The sequence below is a fragment of the Crocodylus siamensis genome, chromosome 5 (genome assembly GCF_052110815.1).
Source record: "Crocodylus siamensis isolate JL-2025a chromosome 5, ASM5211081v1, whole genome shotgun sequence".
Lineage (NCBI taxonomy): Eukaryota > Metazoa > Chordata > Crocodylia > Crocodylidae > Crocodylus > Crocodylus siamensis.
The window spans coordinates 37,753,911-37,770,422 of NC_143399.1; the positions used below are offsets into that span (position 1 = coordinate 37,753,911).

Here is a 16,512-nt window from a genome sequence, read left to right on the forward strand (position 1 = left end):
CCATCTTTGTATTTTCATCCTCTCAGTCTGCTCCCCTCCTTGCGTCCAAGGGCCCTATGCTTCCTAATTCCCCCAGGATCTTGGGGCAGGTGCGTGTTGAGGATGTAACCTCTTGGACAGGTGAGTCTGGATGTGGGGGTTGGAAGGGCTGGCTTTAATTTGGGGTGAAGACTGGAGAGGGTCACAACCCACAGCAACAGAATCCCATTTTTGTGTCTCAGATCCCCTGCATGGGCACATGCCCTGGTCTCAGCTCTCCTCCCTGGATGTTTTCCCTGGCCTCGGGTCCCCTGATGGGCACACGCCTTGCTGTCTGATTACTTGTGTAGGAACAGGATAAGGAGTTCAACCATGATGAGCACAGCACCACCACCACCAATACCTCCAGCCCTGGCCTGAATTGGTCCCTGATTGAGGAACTGTGGGAAGCGACCTCGACTGAGGAAGGCCCAGTGTCCTCAGCTTCCCCCTGTGTCTGCCAGCTTCCTCCTGAGTCCTGACTTGATCTGTCATGTTCAGAACAATCCAAGATCTCAGCTGCCCTGACTAGCTGCATCCCCCTCCAGTCTTAGTAGGGCCTTAGTCCTCATGGGACTGGGCACTGGGCCAGACCCAGCACAGGGTCAATCTCTGAAAGTGCCAAGATGTGAGTGCTGCCTCTCACACCAGCAGAGCCAACAGCCCTCACTTCAGGCTCTGAGGGTGGGTCCTAAGGAATCCATGCAGGCATTGTACATAATCCCTCCATGCATCCACCCATCCCTCCTCCCATATAGCCATTAATATCCATGTTCCTAGTGAAGGAATCATGAGGGACAGTGGAGGTCTCCTTCTGAGGGCAAGGGACTGAGTTGGGAATGAATGGTTGGGGCCAAGTTTGGTGTAAGCCAATTTCAGATTCAGTGGACTGAACAAATGCTGGGTGAATTCTGATAAGGCGGTTCAATTTCAAAGTTAAGCTTGGGAGTGAACTCAGTGTTGGGAGAGCTGACCCTCAATTTGGAATGATGTTCAGGGGCAAAGGTGCACATAGCCAGTGCAGGGCTGAGGTGGGGTCTCGAGGTTCACCTAGTGCGGCTCACTTTCTATTTGGGAGGTGAAGATTTCAGGAGCTCACTAATGTTTGGGGTGAAGGATCCCTAGGCTGTCTCTTACCCATATGGGGTTTACGCCATCTTATGACAGCTTCTGGATGAAAACTGGGGAGTGGCACTCTGAGATCTTCTATCCACTGGGAGACCAACATGGATTAAAGAAGGGCCTGATTGAGCTCTGCTTGAAGGTTTCTGCATGTGAAAGTGTGAAAGATGGCCCCTGGCACTGGAAGGAGAGATGCCCATCCATGGAATTGGTCATTGGCTCGGACTCCAAGGAAGTTCCAATCCACCCCATGCCAATCTCCACCCCAATGTCACCACCTCATTTGAAACACCATGAGATCTTTTCATGAAGGAGGCATGTAGATAATTTCTGGCCTGATTGCTGAGTCTTTAGCAAGACTAGCACAGATTTAGGCCACAGAGAGATGGGGGGCTTTCCTCTCAGGCTCTTTACAAGAGGGAACCCCACTCCTCACCCTTAGGAAGTGAGTGCTGTTGGTCCACCTGCCTTCTCTCCTCTGCTGCTGCTGTGGCCCCCCACCTGTATCAGGAAGTGAAGGCCTCATCTAGGGTCTGTGTTGCACCCAGTATTACAGGGACCCTGATCTCAGCCAGGGCCTGAGCATACTGAGGACACCAGATTGGGGAAGAGGGCAGAGTGAAACATGAGACACATGCATATACCCTGAGGCATCCCCTTGTCTTTATTAAAGCCCTGTCCCTTGTCCATGCAACACAGGGGCAGTGAGAAGTACCATGCAAGTACGGCTTTCCTTTCCTCTCTCCAGGCTTATCCTCTCCTAGCTGGGAGACCTGCAGGTCTTAAGCTGTGGAGGGCTGGTGACTCCAGGCCTTCTGCCCTGAGCCTTCATCCGAGACAGACTTGGGCAGCAGCAGCCAAGTTGCAGCAGAGTCTGGGGAGACAGGGCCACAGAAACCTGAACTGAAGAGAATGACAGTAGTGGAGTGGGGAGGGAGCTGCAGTAGCTCAGACTGAGGACACCCTAGCAGGGATATCTTGTGGAGCTCAGACTGATAGGAGCCCCAGAGGTGACTCCTCTGGGCCTTAGGGGGTGGGGACCCTGGCAGAGGGCTGTCTGGGGTGAGCAGTCTTCTCCTTTTGTCAGCTGCATTGCCAGGTCTATGAACCTCTGCAGGGAGAGAGAAAGAACACAGTCATGGGGGCCAGCATGGAAACAAGAGACATCCCCCTCATCTCCCCCTCCTCCACCACACGTATAGCTTCCCTAAGAGGGGGTCCAGCTGTCCATGATCAATGGGTGTCAGCTCTTGTCTCCTTCCCACCTACATCCCAGACTGCATGCAGTACTGGGGGTAGCAGAAGAGGAGAGCTAGAAGCATGAAAGGGACAGCCCCTCTCCTACCTCCATGGGCTCTTCAAAGAGGTGGGGGAGAGGATCAGGGATCCAGTAAGAGACAGAAGACAGTGTGGTCTCAGTGCCCAACCCATGGCAGGGAGCAAAAACAAAAATCCAGCTGTCTGGGGGGGCCTGTCAGGACACCTGGGTTTTATCCTAGCTCTTTGAGGATACTGGAGTCCTCAGCATAACTGTCTCTGAGGACCTGCTTACCAGGCTCAGCTCTCTGGGCATCTCTCCTCCCAGCAGGCATGGGTCACAAAGAGCAGGGCCAGCAGGAGAATGACTGCCCCCAGCCCCAGCCGCACCACGTTGGCCTTGGTGTAGTCAGTGTCCTGGATGTGTGAACCTGAAGAGGGTATAGGAAATGGGACACAGAATAGCACCCACGATTAGAGAACACACAGGTCCTCCAAAGGAACCAGTCCACATGCAGGTTTCCTGATGTGGAATCTAGGTGTCCTGGCTCCTAGAGCCCTGCTGTTAACCCACCAGATCCCACTCCCCTCCCAGAGCTGCTATAGAACCCAGGTGTCCTGGCTCCCAGCCCTCTGCTCTAACCACTACCATCCCTCACTCACCCTTCTCAGAAATGGGAATAACCCCCTTTCTATCTGAGTCCCTCTCCTAAGACTCCACCAGCATGTTAGCCCATCCTGTTCATACAGTGCCACACAGATTAATCCTTGAGTTGCTGGATTCAACTGCCCCATCCTCTACTCACCTTGGGTCCACGTGTCTGTATCATTGAGAGTCATGTTGGCTCTGGCCTCAGGCTCATCCATCCCATAGCGGCAGATGAAGACCCCCCCAGGGCTCAGAGCCTCCTCCTCAGGGAGACTGAAGCCAGCTGGAGCATTATCCACTGGGAAAGCTGTGATCCAGGCCAGGGGCAGCAGATCTCCATCACGGTAGAGGTAGAACCAGCCCCTTACAGAGTCAGTAAAGGGCATGGAGCAGTTCACCCGGAGCTTCCCGGCTGTGTCCACAAGCTTCTCCTGGGCGCTGGGAACATCTGGAATAGTAAGACACTGTGACCACCACACCATGACTGTACCCTCTGCTGCTGCTGTGGCCAGCCAGACCTGATACCTTAGTGGGGTCACTAGCCTGCAGTGGAACCATAGCTCAACCCCACAAGCACTGGGAGGTTTTCCATGGCCATGGTGCTGAGGGCTAAGGGATAGGAAGGAAATGCAGGGCTCCCACAATACACTGGAAAGCAGTTAGCCAACAGTCCTTACTCCAGGCTCTGGGAGTGGGCCCTAAGGAATCCATGCAAGCATCATACATAATCCCTCCATGTATCCACCCATCTCTCCTCCCATGTAGCCATTAATCTCCATGTTCCCATCCACAGCCCTCCTCCCCTGCAATCCATTCATCCAACCAACCTTAAACACAGCTTTCCTTCGCCAAGCACCATTAATGTATTCCCATACACACCCCTCTTACACCCCCTCCACCTGTTAGAATCACAGAAAATGAGGGTTGGAAGGGACCTCAGGAGGTCATCTAGTCCAAGCTCCTGCTCAAAGCAGGACCATCCCCAACTATATCATCCTAACCAAGGCTTTGTTCTACTCAGCTGTTAAAAAACCTCCAAGGATGGAGAGTCCACAACCTCTCTGGGTAACCTGTTCCAGTGTTTTACTACCCTTTCCCCCAGTGAGAAAGTTTTTCCTAATATCTAACCTAAACTTCCTGTGTTGCAACTTGAGATTATTCCTGTTTTTTCTGTCATCTGCTACCACTGAGAACAGTCCAGCTCCATTCTCTTTGAAACTCCCCTTCAAGTAGCTGAAGACTATTAAATCCCACCTCAGTCTTCTCTTCTGCATACTAAATATGCCCAGTTCCCTCAGACTCTCTTCATAAGTCATGTGCCCCAGCTCCCTGATCATTTTTGTTGCCCTTCATTGGACTCTCTCCAATTTGTCCACATCCTTTCTATAGTGGGGGCACCAAAACTGGATATGTCTTCTAGGTGTGGCCTTACCAGTGTCAAATAAGTTCTTCCATCCATTCTCATGTAACTCAAGCATCCCCTCCTTGACCTAGCCAATCTTCCATCACCATGTACAACCAATTCATAATCTTCCCCCATCTCTCTTAGTGATATACCTGCCTCCTGGGACACAGACAGGAGATACTTTATTTTGGGGTAATCTGCCTGCACTCTGGTATAAGTGTCGAGTGATCGCACAATGTACAGCCCTGCCCTGGGCTACAACACTGCACTCTGGGATAATACTATGCTTTGGGAAGTAGAAGTAACTCTATACAGGAGCCAACTACATGGGTCTACAGGTCTGCCAGCCAGCTTCATCCTCATATAACCTTTCTCAAGGCTTCCCTGCCATCTGGTGGCAAAGCTCTTCCATAGCAATACCCTGGACTGGGCTGTAACTAGCATCACCCACCAAGTCACACCAAGCAGAAGACAAGGTAAAGAGGACCCCTGGCAGATGTGCAGGTAAAGGTATGATGGGATCCTACAACTGCACTTCCTTCCATGCCACATGTGCATAGCAAGAGGCCTGATTGTAGGATACAGCATTAGCTCCCGTCACACCTTACTGTTAGTGTAGGGGGAGCCTGGGATCACAATCCCAGGCTGGGAGGTCCATCAGCTGAATGGCCTCCCAGCCACAGAAGCTCACCCCACAGCTGGGAGTCCCAGCCTGGCTGCATGTTCATTTAATGGTGTGATAGGAACCAACAACAAAGTTACTACACATTTTTTGTATAATAATTTTATGGCTTATTCCTCATTTTCTGACACTATTAACTGCATTAACATATGGCCGGGTAACAACTTAAGATGTGATTCATTAGTAAATCATGTCCTAAGTGTAATGTGCACTGGGGGCCTTACAGACCAGTGATTCTCAACCAAAGTGCTGTGTCACTCTGCGGTGCCTTGACATCCTTTCAAAGGTGCTGTGGGGTGCTGCACAATGCACTGTTAGGTGTGCAAAAATATCATTCACAAGATAAACCCAGAGGTACCAAATAGGAATCCATGGTGTTAAAAACATTCTGCCCTGTTGGCATCTTTCTGAATTCTTTGCAGCAGCAGAACTGTTCTATTTATTTTTTTGTAGCAAAAATGAGCAAAACAAAGAGTCAGCATCTTCCGAGGGGGGCCTGAGTCTAATGAAGGGGACCTTTGAGTAAAATGTTATAGACCAAGTGAATCAGAGGTGCACAAGCTTTCATGAGATATGGCTCATTTAATCAGATGCTATGGAAGGACAAGCAGGAAGCAGGATATTCAACAGAAGTAGTAATTTAAATACAAAACTAGGAAAGGGGGGAAGGAAGGAAGAAGAGAGGGCAGTGCGGAGAGGCAGAAGGGGATGGAAAGAACACAGGCTTTATGTGTCGTGTGTCTGAAACGTTGGAAATGAACTGAGAAAAAAGGTTCAGAGAGGGGAAAGGCTCCTGCCTCATTCCTACCCTCTGAGCCAGCTAGTTCCCCAGCCCTGGGGCTGGAATAGGGCCAACATCCCCTGCAGGGGAAAGGCCCCTGCCCCATTGCCAAGCCCCTACCTGTGACTCTCAGTTCCACGGGGTCACTTGCATTGGACCAGATGAAGGGCTCAGCCGTAGTGTGGTAGTAGCACGTGTATCTCCCTGCGTCAGCAGCACTTGCTTCACTCAGGTGGAACTCAGCTGTGGGGGGCTCACCCTGGGGTGCCTCTTCCCTCCAGAACTCCCGCTGCCGGTACAGGACGAAACTCATGCCTGGATATGGGGCCCAGCACTGGATTGTCCATGCCTGGCCGGGCAGAACCTCTGTGCCAGGCCTGACAGCAATGGAGGGCTTGGGGAAGCGGTCTGCACTCAGGATGGGGAGGAGGGAGTCAGGAAGGATCATGTGATGAGTCCAGAGACCCACAGGCCCACCCAACCCAATGCCCCATCCGCTTCCTGCTGCACCCAGATCAACCCCATGAGTTCTGGGGCAGGTCCAGAGTGGTGCAATGCTAGTCACATCCCCCTTGCTTCCTGCTCCACCCAAACTTTAAAAACAACAGCCTTGGAGGGGCAGCAGCATTTCTACTCAGACAGAGCAGAGAAAGTCAATTGACTCCATGGCTCATTGTCATCTCCCTGATTCCTGCTTATTAGGGCTGTGCAAGGCTTTGGACTGTGCTTCAGATCCGGAGAAGCTTTGGACACTTCGGCGTCTGAAGCAGCATGCTTGGATCAAAGTGCTGGCTTCATTAGGCTTTCCAAAGCAGTTTGGAGCTTCCGAAGCACTTTGGAGCTGCTTCGGAGATCCAGTCATAGGGTATAATGGGGAATCAATGAAATATCTATAACTGTTGTTTTTTTGTCTGAATTGGATGACATTTGCAGGGATGATAGCCTCAGCTGAGAGCATGAAGTCTGCAAAGTGTCAAGGTGATAGATGCAGGGGTTCAGGGGGAACTGCACCCCAAATTCATGAAAGAAAACTCATATCACGTCTATGTGTTACAACATGGGGGTGAAAACTGCAGGGGTGGTTGCCCCGGTAAGGCCACAAAGCCTGCCAAGTTTCAAGAAGATTGGTGCAGGGGTTTGGGGGGAACTGCACCTCAAGCTCCTGACAGGCAAAACTCGTGACACAGATGACCCTGTATGTGTTAAGGTGCAGTGCGCTGAAAACTTCAGGGGTGGTGGCCCCTGCTGAGGCCACAAAGCCTAACAGCTGTCAAGAAGATCGGTGCAGGGGGGTTCTGGGGCCCTGCACCCCTAGCTGCTGACAGGTAAAACTCGTGACATGGGTGCTTGTGCAACTGTGTCTGTATTGGGGCTGGGGCATGGGGGAAGTGGAGGGGGGGAAACTACTGCAGGCCTAGTTGCTAAGCTACTGTGTTACCAGTTACCAATCAATCATGATTCACTCAGACCAGCTCAATACACAATTGCTAGCTAATGCAACCAGTTAATTAGCAACAATTAACACCTACAAAACCACAGACTAAGGAGAGGAAATAATCAATACAGACAATCAACTGCCCCAAGACAGAGACAGTCAGTTGCACCAGCACCCATGTCACAAGTTTTGTGTGTCACCAGCTAGGGGTGCAGGGCCCCAGAACTCAGAACCCCTGCACCTATCTCTTCAACAGCTGGTGGGCTTTGTGGCCACAGCAGGGGCTATTATCCTTGCAGCTTTCACTTTGCTGTGCCTTAACACAAACAGTGTCACCCATGTCACGAGTTTTGCTTGTCCACAGCTTGAGGTGCAGGTTTGATTCTGAAGCTGCGCCGAGGATCGGAGAGAGGGTGGGGGAGCCGAGGCCAGCCGCGCTGGTCCCTGCAAGAGGCAGAACAGCAGCAACGTGGGGTGTTAGTTGGTGGCACTCCATCTCAGCCCCCTTCCCCCATCATTCTTGACGGGCAATTGGTTAGTCGTTATATATAATCTAACAGATCCGTGCCTGTTCCAGTGGTTATACTTGTATGGTGCTAGCCCCTCCGCATATTAGTAAAGTATCTAGCTTCTCTCTAACTGGAGAAAAACATGTGATGTGTCCCATGTGATGATGTGCCACACCATCTGCACCCCCCTTTTGAAAACCCTAGGTCCACCCACAGAGGGGCCCATCCACTCTGGCATCTGGGTTGGGCACTGAGACCTCCCTGCCCCCAAGGTGACGCCCATGGGACTCACCACTGGTGATGTTAGTGGGGTCACTGAGCAGGGATTCCATCTGCTCCCCTGCTGCGTCCCAGGCCCGATAGCTACAGCGGTACTGTTCACCTGGGCTGATGTAAGGCAGGAAGAATGTGACCTCTGATCCCTCTGCTGGGGCCTGCTCCTCAGCCACAGTGCCTGGGGTACTGTCCCGGTGCAGGATGAACCAGGCACCTGTGAAATCCCTTGGGGCCGAGCAGTGGAGCTGGTACCCACCCTCGGCCCCTGGGGCCTGGTCCCAGAAAATGGATGGCTTAGGCAGGGCTGGAGGGAGAATGGGCAAGAGAGTGGGCATGGCACAGGGGAGGGATGCCCTCAGAACCCCCTGCCCTCCCCACAAGTTCCCTCCTCTGCACTTCCACGCCTTCCACCCTTTCTCACAGATCTCCCCATGCCTCCCAGTCCCCCTCCGACCACCTTCTACAGTATTTACAGTTGCCCTGTGGCATCTACCACAACCTGGCTTCCCCTGCCCCACAGTGGGTTGCGGGGAGGTGGCTGAGCTCAAAGTCAGCAGCCTATTCTTGCCCACCAGACCCTCCTGGGTTCTGCCCCAGAGGTACAGAACCCAGGAGTCCTAGCTCCCAGCCCCACCCCCAGCCCCCACTTTAGCTCCTCTGAATCCAGAGTAGAGATAGCACCCAGGCATGCTGGCTTTCAGCCCCCTTACCCTTGCTTGTCTCTCAACTCTAGCCCACCACACTCCACTCCTCTCCGGGAGCTGGGATAAAACCCAGGAGTCCTGGCTTCCAGCTTCCCTGCTCTAACCCGCTTTTCAGCCACGAGTCAGGGACTCGGAGAACTCACAGACAGTCAAGAGCAGGAGAGGCAGTGTTAACGGCATGGTGGGCAACAGGAGCCAGCAAAGGGGAACTGGAGGGATAGGATGGCTCTGCAGCACCCGGGACGCTGTCTGCACCCGGCTCCAGGAAATGAGCCATCAACCTCCATGGAAAACTTCCCCATCTGACAGGGGAAGTGGGGTGGCTGGGAACTGACCCACTGCAGGGGCTGGGAGGGAAGGGAGGCTACATTGCTGTCAGTGGCAGGGCATTAAGATCAGGGCCCTCATGTCTGGGGCTGCACAGATCCTAACTGAAATTGGGCCCCTGAGGTGGCAGGACTTACGTTGTGCCAGGGTGGATTGGGTGGCTTTGCTGAGAGGTTGGACAATGGGTTTGTACAGGATGGCTGAGGTAGGGGCCATCCTGCCTCAGGCAGGGGCTGGGCTGGGTGATCCAATGGAGGCCCCTTCTTCCACTGCTTTTTAATTCTTAGAGGGTCCCTGTAGCCTCGGTCTCCCAGGCTCAGCTGGCAAGGATGGATTGTCCTGCCTGAGGGGGAGAAACTGAGGCATGGAGGGAGCCAGTCTTGTCATTACATCAGGCCTAGGGGCTGCAGCCAGGACTTGATGGTCCCCAAGTCCTGCACCCAGACCTCAGTAAGGAGATTGCCTGGCATGTGCTGTGTGCAACGGTGAGTCCTGGCAGGGGCTGGTGGGCTAGAACAGGGGATGCCCAGCCACCTGGGCTCTCTGGGAGAGCAGTTGTGGCTGCGGAGCTGGATGGCGGGGGCTGGAAGAGAACCCAGGCGTCCTTCACAGATCCTGACTGGAACCAGGTCCATGTTCTGCCAGAGGCAGCGCAGACGTGAGGGCGAGGCCGCGGCAGGTGCTGGTGTTAGGTCTGGGGTCGCATCAGGGTAAGAGGCTGGAAGCTGGCCCTGGCACAGGGACCGTCCTACCTTGGGTGGGGGTTTGGGCTGGGCGACCTCCGAGGTCCCTTGCAGCCCCGTGGCCCAGGGGGTCCCAGGGCCCTGCTAGCAAAGGACGGATCGCTCTGCCTGGAGAGGGGGAAACTGAGGCACGGAGCCGGCCATGTGTCTCGTCACATGGCCGACACCGTATGGCCCCGAGCCCCGCACCCAGCCTTGGAGGCCGAGGCCGCCGGTGCCCCGCGAGGGCCACGCCTCATCATAGGAGCCTCAAGCGTCCAGGCCGGGCCCACGGGGAACCCCTAGGCGGTCCGAGCGCCGAAATCCCCGCTGCGCTGACTCACGGGAGCCGGCGGGGGAGGAACCATACCCCCGGGAAGGGGCGGAGGGAGGGTTGCTAAGGCAATGGGATCGCCCCGCCCCTTCCCCGGCCTGGGAGGGAACTCCCCGGACGCCGCGTGGTGGGCGGGGCCTGGCGGGGGCGGGGCTTGTCTCCAGGCCCTGCTTCCAAGCGGCCGGACCAAGGACGTGAGGGCGCCGGGGTTAGCCGGAGAGATGGTGGTGCTGGACAGTGCGTGTCCGGGCGCGGGGCCGGGGCCGGGGCCGGGGCCGGGGCGCCTGCGGTTTGAGACGTTCCCAGGGCCGCGTTAACCCTTTGCGCTCTGCCCGCAGAGATCGTCTCCTTCCTGAAGATGGCGTGGGCCAAGCAGCCCGTCCTCGTCGTCTCCGCCGGCATCAGCAGCGTGGGTGAGCGGCGCGGGCCGAGCCGGGCTTGCGGGGACCCGCGCCCCCGGCCTCCCGGAAGGGCCCGTCCCGGCCCCGGTCGCAGTGGGAATGCGTGCAGGGCGCCCGGGTTCTCCCAGCGCCGCCCCCACCCCGCTGCCCTCTCCGAGCGGCCCCGCTTCCCCTGCCTGACCCTACCAGGGCTGACCGCGGGCACCGGCAGCCTCGGCGTCGAGGTCTGGTCACAGCACTCGGGGACTGTCCGGTCCCGGCTGCAGCCCTGAGGCCCCTATGATGAGGCGTGGCCCCAAGGGTGGCTTCAGTCCTTCATGTGCTTGAGACCCATGGGGAAGTTGAGGGCTGGCACCCCCCCCCCCCCCGCCTGTGAGCCTACTGGGATGCCTGGAGTTTGAAAAGAGGGGTGAGAGTGGCTGTGTGGAAGACTGGGCCTCAGCACAGCCCTGGGGTTTTTCCTTTCTAGCTATTGTGCTGCCCTTTGTCAGCCCCTACGTCAAGTACTCGGAAATGGCCAACCGAGCCACACCCTATGTCTATCCAGGTAAGGGGACCTGGGGCCCCTGTGGAAAGGTCTGTGGGGGGCTGGGGGTGTTTCTTCTGTGGGGCCTCAGGTCTGTCTTGCTCCCTAGCTGGCCGAGTCCTTCCCAACCTCATGGTTGCCTCACTTAACTGTCTTCTGCCCCGGGACAGTCTGAGCAGCTCCTGCTCAATGACTGATGCCATGGGCAGAAATGACTTCAGGAGCCCAGAAATCTTGATGTTGCCGAAGTCCAGCCAAGCCCAGCCATTACCCCCTCACTGCATGGCTGATTTGCCAGGGTGAAGTACCTCCTTCAGTCCTGTCCCATCCCCACCCCCCACAGTCTGCTGCATCCCGCACAGCACCCCCAGTGCTGGGTACTGGGGTCAGTACTGACTGCTGGGGTGACAGACCACATACTGATTTCCTCCTCCCCGCTTATTCCCCCCACTTACACCCTTGCATACAGCTGCAAGCATATACTCCCTCCCCCCACAAACACCTTCCTGCAACCTAGTGCAATGGAGAAGCATCAAGGGAAGGATACTGGGTACTGAGGTCCCTCCCCTACATAGTACAGAGCCCCCCAGGCCTGGTGAGCTGGGACAACCCTAGTTGCATGGTGGACAGTCTCCTGCCCCCAAGGTGCTAGGGCAGGGGCATAGCACTGACTGCTGGGGCAAGTACCCCTTGAACCCTGGAGTTGACTCAGCAGGGTTGCTACCCCTTAAATCCTCCTGCAGCTGTGCATTCAAGTGGCTGCTTTTGCCCCCCTTCCTCCCAGCCTCTCCCAAATCCTGCCCCTATTCTCAGCTTCCCCTACTTGCTCCTTTGGTCCTCAGTGCCAGTGCGAGATGATGGGAATATGCCAGACATCCCTTCTCACCCCTGTGACAAGGAAGGGCCCAGCTTGGAGTGGCTGAAGAATATGTGAGGTGCCCAGTAAGGGTGAATTGATGCCCCCTTGGTGAAGTTGGTTGTACAGCCAGAGCATCACATCAGTGCTGTCTGCTGCCCCCTTGCTGGTCATGAATAATGGTTTGGTTTGTCCTTCTTGTTCACTGATTAATAAATATTTGACTTCCAGGAAGAGCATGTATTGTGTGAGTGAAGGGGGACTGTAGCAGCCCCTTGTTGTCTTCTGCAGCTGGGGCTGTGGCATTCTTCCTACAACCTCTACAGCAGCAGAGGTTAAAATCAGGTCCCTTGATTTTTAGATTTGGATAAGGGTGCTGAGCCCACGGGCCAGAGCCAACCTATAGGGCTCCCAAGGGGTCTGGAAATGTGGTGGCAAGGGAGTGATGGCACCATTCTTGTTGCCAAATTTGCAGATCTGTGGGGACTTAGACGCTATGTACTGGGGATGGGAGGGGACATTGCTGGGCTCCCATAGCCCAATCCTATCATACAGCAGTGGGTGGTGGTAGTACTGGGTCCCTGTAGCCCAATCCCAGAATGTGGGAGGGGTGACACCAGGCTCCTGGAGCCTTATCCCAGTAGGAGAGGATGGTGCCAGGGCCTGATCCTAGTGTACAGGGCAGGAGGTGGCAGCACTGGGCTCAATCCCAGCATGTGAGAGCTCTCTATCTGGCCCTCAAGTTACTCATCTGACCTGTGGGGCTAGAAGGTTGAGCACCACTGGACTAGGGTGTTACATCTTGTGGTTGCAGTCAGCTCTGATGCAGAGTTTTGTTAAGAGGTTGGACAATGCATTTGTACAGGATGGTGTGGATGATCCTGCTTCAGGTAAGGGGATGGCTTAGATCAGTGGTTCTAAACCTTTTTTGTACCAGGACCAATTTGTAAATATCAATGGCCTGTCCAGATCCAGTACCCCCTCACTCCTGACCCACTGTCCCCTGCTCCCCAGTGTGTGGGGAAGAAGGTGGGTGTGAGAGGTAGGGTGGGAGAAAGGGCCCAAGCAGCCCCTTGCAGGCTGGAAGTCCATCAGCCTGCAAGGGAAAAGCCAGTTTCCCACACTTTTCTCAATTTTGTTGATCCATTTTTAAAGTTTGTTTGCAACTCTTTCATATATTTTTGTGACCCGCACTTGGGTCATAGCCCACAGGTTGAGAAACACTGGCCTAGATGACCTCTGGAGGTCTCTTCCAGTCCACCTTCTCTATGTGGATTTTTACTGTGGTTTTATCCCTGCAGGGAGCTGGGACTAGCACCCAGCTTGGCTGGCTTCCATTCTTCTCCCTTCCCTCTCTCCTGTCCCATCTCCAAAGACAGTGGTGCCACAGGAGGGCTTCAAATCTTAAACAAGAGTCCCATCAGGCACAGAGCTGCCACACCAAAACAAAAGGACCAGAAAGACCATAGAGCCATGCATGGAACCAAGGAGTCCTGACTCTTAGATCCCACTTGCGAGCTGGAGAGAAAACAGATAACCCAGCTTTCAGTAGCCCTGTCCCTGCTCTTACTACTGTCTTCCTTTCCCTTCTCTTGAGCAAGTGGGAATACTAGAAGCCTGACTCCAACCAAATGTCCTGTGTCCTGAAACAAGACCACAGTATTCCTCTTCAGGACATGTCCAGCTGGACTCCCAGCTTGGGGAAGGCAGTGGTAGATTAAAGCCTACTATAATGAGCTAGATCGGAGGGAGCATTACATGTTTTTAAGCCATTGTCCAGTCACAGCCATTGTCCATCTCTTTATTGTACTGGGATTAAACAGACACCAGCTCCTTCTGCCACAGACTTCTATGCCTAAAGTAACTGCAGATTCAGAATCTCTGTGAGTCCAGGTGGTGACTGACCTATGAGCTGTCCCCACCTTCTCCCAGCTGGCTGCACAGTCTGTTGCTCTCTTCCTATCCCTTAACCGTCAACCAAAGCAGAGTTACTGGTACAGGAGGAGTTAATATCCAGGCTTGTAGGAAGGGATGCCAGTTCCCTGCACTAATCCTCCTTTAGTCCTCCATGGGGTGATGCCAACAGCCCAGTCACTTCCAGGGAGACTCAGTCAAAATCAGAGCAGCCCCCAGGGCTGGAGAACTTGGGATAGTGAAGCATTTTGTCAGGAGGGCTGGGCTGGTTCCAGCTGGGGGCAAGGACGTCGTCTTGGCTGCATGGAAAGTCATCCTCTGCTTTGACCTTGAAGAGGAAGATGTGTTTCAAAGAAGTAGCTTCTATGGGCCCATGCAGCACCATATTCCCCCCCAGTAAGACCTGACAAACCCCCAGGTCCATTTAGCTGCCTCCCAACAGGCCATTCTCTGTACCCCTTATGCCCCAGCAGCAGGATTCAACTGTGGGAGCAAAGGCAGGGAACCAAGCCAGTACCTGGACAGGAAAGTCATCCATGGTGAGAAGGGAGGGGGCTGTCCGCCGGCCCCTCTGCTCCTTGTCCTCACGGCCATGTCGCCGCCGCTTCTTCCCGCTGGGGGCCTCTGCAGGTGAGGGGCTTTCAGGCTCCAGGCCAGTAGGTGGGGGGCCAGGAAATCGCCGGGGGGTCTCTTTTTCAGGAGGCTCATTCTCTGTGTTTCCAGGGGTTGGCACATCTGTGCTGTGGCTGCCTTCATCCTGGGTGCAGAGAAAGGGGGGCTGTTTGAAGTAAGAGGGAGGGAGAGTATTCCTTCCAGTGATGGGATGATAATGCACAAAGCCAACAATCATGCATAATGCCTGGGGATGAAACAACTCTGAGAGCCCTCCCCACCCCATACTGTGGGTAAAGGCATTGCCTACCTCGAGGACGATGGTGAGCTGGCTCTGTCTGTAGTCATCTCCATAAGAATCCAGGATTTTCATGAGGTACCTGCAGGGGATGTAGAGCAGTTGTGAGAGAGTCACCAAAACCAGGGCCTTCCTGCAGTGGCCACTGTTTGGACACAGACTGGCAGAAATCAGGGCCCTGTTGGGCTGGGCACTGCCTAGGCCCAGAGCTGCTAAGTGTACTTGTTCACAAACAGGTCAAAGAACCAGCAGTTAGCAAAAAGGATACGAGTGTGTTCCCCATGAGCTGTAGCTGTCACAGGCCTTTTCTGGCACCATGCAGACCCCATAGCAGTGGGCACAGGCAGGGAGGGACCTGCCTCCTCTGAAGCTGGGAGCTGGCTGCACCCTCACCTCCTCTCCTGCTTGAGGCGCCGTGTTATCTTCTGCACATGGTGGAGTCTGTTCAACACCCTCTCATTGACCTGGAGTCAAGGACACAGGCATGCATGAGGCCTTCAGCTACCTTTTGATCTGGACCTGCCTCCCTGGCCACTGCCCTCTGGCCTAGCAGGGATGGCTCTGGTGTAGGAAACCCGATGGACTCTTATCTGTGGGGTCTGGAACGCAGCTGCCTCCAGTGATACAGGTCATGGAGAACAGTAGGTGCCCATTTCTCACCAACCTCAGAAAGAGGCTGGGACAATGACTGGTAGGGAATAACTGAGGTGTATCTATGCCTGTGTTCTGTTGTGGGGATTTCTCTGGCTTCTGGGCTTTGCCGATTGCCCTCTCCCTGCCTTTCTGCTAGGAGACTGGGAGATTGTTACCTTCCTTTGTAGCAGTGACGCAGCCTCTACCTGGGATCTTAAGAGCGCACCTTTTACCACAGCAGGATGTTGGCTGCTGTGGTTCCCCTGCTTGACCTGTGGCAGGTTTGGGTGTAATGCCTGGTGTTATATCTTCCCTCTGCTGAGAGGTCAAGCTATGGGTGTGTGTAGGGGGTGGCACAGACAGGGTTGAGGTTACCCCAGGCCAGGGCTGGAGCAGGTGTGACCACAGGGATCCGGCTCAGCCCGGCTTCTCTGCCATGGCTCTGTGAGGTGCTACGAGCACTCAGCTTCCTGGGGCCAGGCCTGGAAAGCAGGAGGTCCTGGGCATCGAGACAAGATGGTGTGAGGGGGGGCAGCTGCTGCCCCAAGACGGACCCAGCCGCACCTGCTCGATCTCCCGACAGCGGCGGCCGAGCGCCTGCACCTTCCTGCGAGCCAGCTCGCGCTGCCGCTGCAGCGCCTCTTCCTCCTCGTCCTCGGGCAGTGCGTCCCCGCTCAGGCCACCGTCCACGAACTCAACCTCGGTCTCCAGCTCGCTTTCCAGGATGTTGCCCCCGAAGAGCGGCGGAAGCGCCAGCTCCGAGCCCGGTGGCGCCGAGAACTCCTCAAAACCAACCCCGGCCATGGTGCGTCGGCTCGGGGGACGGGGGCCCACTGATGACACGAAGGGGCAGACGGACCAGGCGCGCACTGATGGCGCACGTGGCGCGTCAGGGGCGGCGCCCAGTGAAAAATGCAAGAGGGGGTTGTTAGAGGGTGGGCGCGCACTAATGATGCAGGACGAGCGGTGTTGGATGGGTGCGCGCTGGTCGGGTTAGGCGCGCTCTGATGACGTATAAGCCAGGGAACTGGGCACGTACTGATGACGCAAG

General features: G+C 55.2%; 3 protein-coding genes across 6 annotated transcripts; 1 reads left to right on the plus strand and 2 right to left on the minus strand.

Moving 5' to 3' along the window:
* Positions 1-1,781: 1,781 nt before the first annotated feature.
* Positions 1,782-10,237, minus strand: LOC149863747 (T-cell-interacting, activating receptor on myeloid cells protein 1-like). 2 transcript variants are annotated; one of them, XM_090049173.1, is made up of 6 exons: positions 9,303-10,237; positions 8,151-8,438; positions 6,035-6,322; positions 3,204-3,494; positions 2,693-2,828; positions 1,782-2,251 (listed from the first exon to the last, which is right to left on the minus strand). In XM_090049173.1, the coding sequence occupies exons 1-5, from the start codon at positions 9,379-9,381 to the stop codon at positions 2,698-2,700; spliced, it is 1,077 nt and encodes a 358-aa protein (XP_089905299.1). In that variant the 5' UTR covers positions 9,382-10,237; the 3' UTR covers positions 1,782-2,251; positions 2,693-2,697. The 2 variants fall into 2 exon arrangements, with proteins under 2 accessions (XP_089905299.1, XP_089905300.1); XM_090049174.1 differs by having other exon boundaries at positions 8,982-10,236.
* A 72-nt stretch (positions 10,238-10,309) lies between these two features.
* Positions 10,310-12,238, plus strand: NDUFA3 (NADH:ubiquinone oxidoreductase subunit A3). Of its 2 annotated transcripts, none has more exons than XM_090049175.1 (4): positions 10,310-10,458; positions 10,560-10,634; positions 11,092-11,169; positions 11,991-12,238. In XM_090049175.1, the coding sequence occupies exons 1-4, from the start codon at positions 10,443-10,445 to the stop codon at positions 12,080-12,082; spliced, it is 261 nt and encodes an 86-aa protein (XP_089905301.1). In that variant the 5' UTR covers positions 10,310-10,442; the 3' UTR covers positions 12,083-12,238. The 2 variants fall into 2 exon arrangements, with proteins under 2 accessions (XP_089905301.1, XP_089905302.1); XM_090049176.1 differs by having other exon boundaries at positions 10,370-10,429.
* Positions 12,239-13,791: 1,553 nt separating this feature from the next.
* TFPT (TCF3 fusion partner) lies at positions 13,792-16,409 on the minus strand. Of its 2 annotated transcripts, none has more exons than XM_090048555.1 (5): positions 16,026-16,409; positions 15,222-15,292; positions 14,841-14,910; positions 14,436-14,675; positions 13,792-14,246 (listed from the first exon to the last, which is right to left on the minus strand). In XM_090048555.1, the coding sequence occupies exons 1-5, from the start codon at positions 16,263-16,265 to the stop codon at positions 14,112-14,114; spliced, it is 756 nt and encodes a 251-aa protein (XP_089904681.1). In that variant the 5' UTR covers positions 16,266-16,409; the 3' UTR covers positions 13,792-14,111. The 2 variants fall into 2 exon arrangements, with proteins under 2 accessions (XP_089904681.1, XP_089904680.1); XM_090048554.1 differs by having other exon boundaries at positions 14,436-14,696.
* Positions 16,410-16,512: the final 103 nt, after the last annotated feature.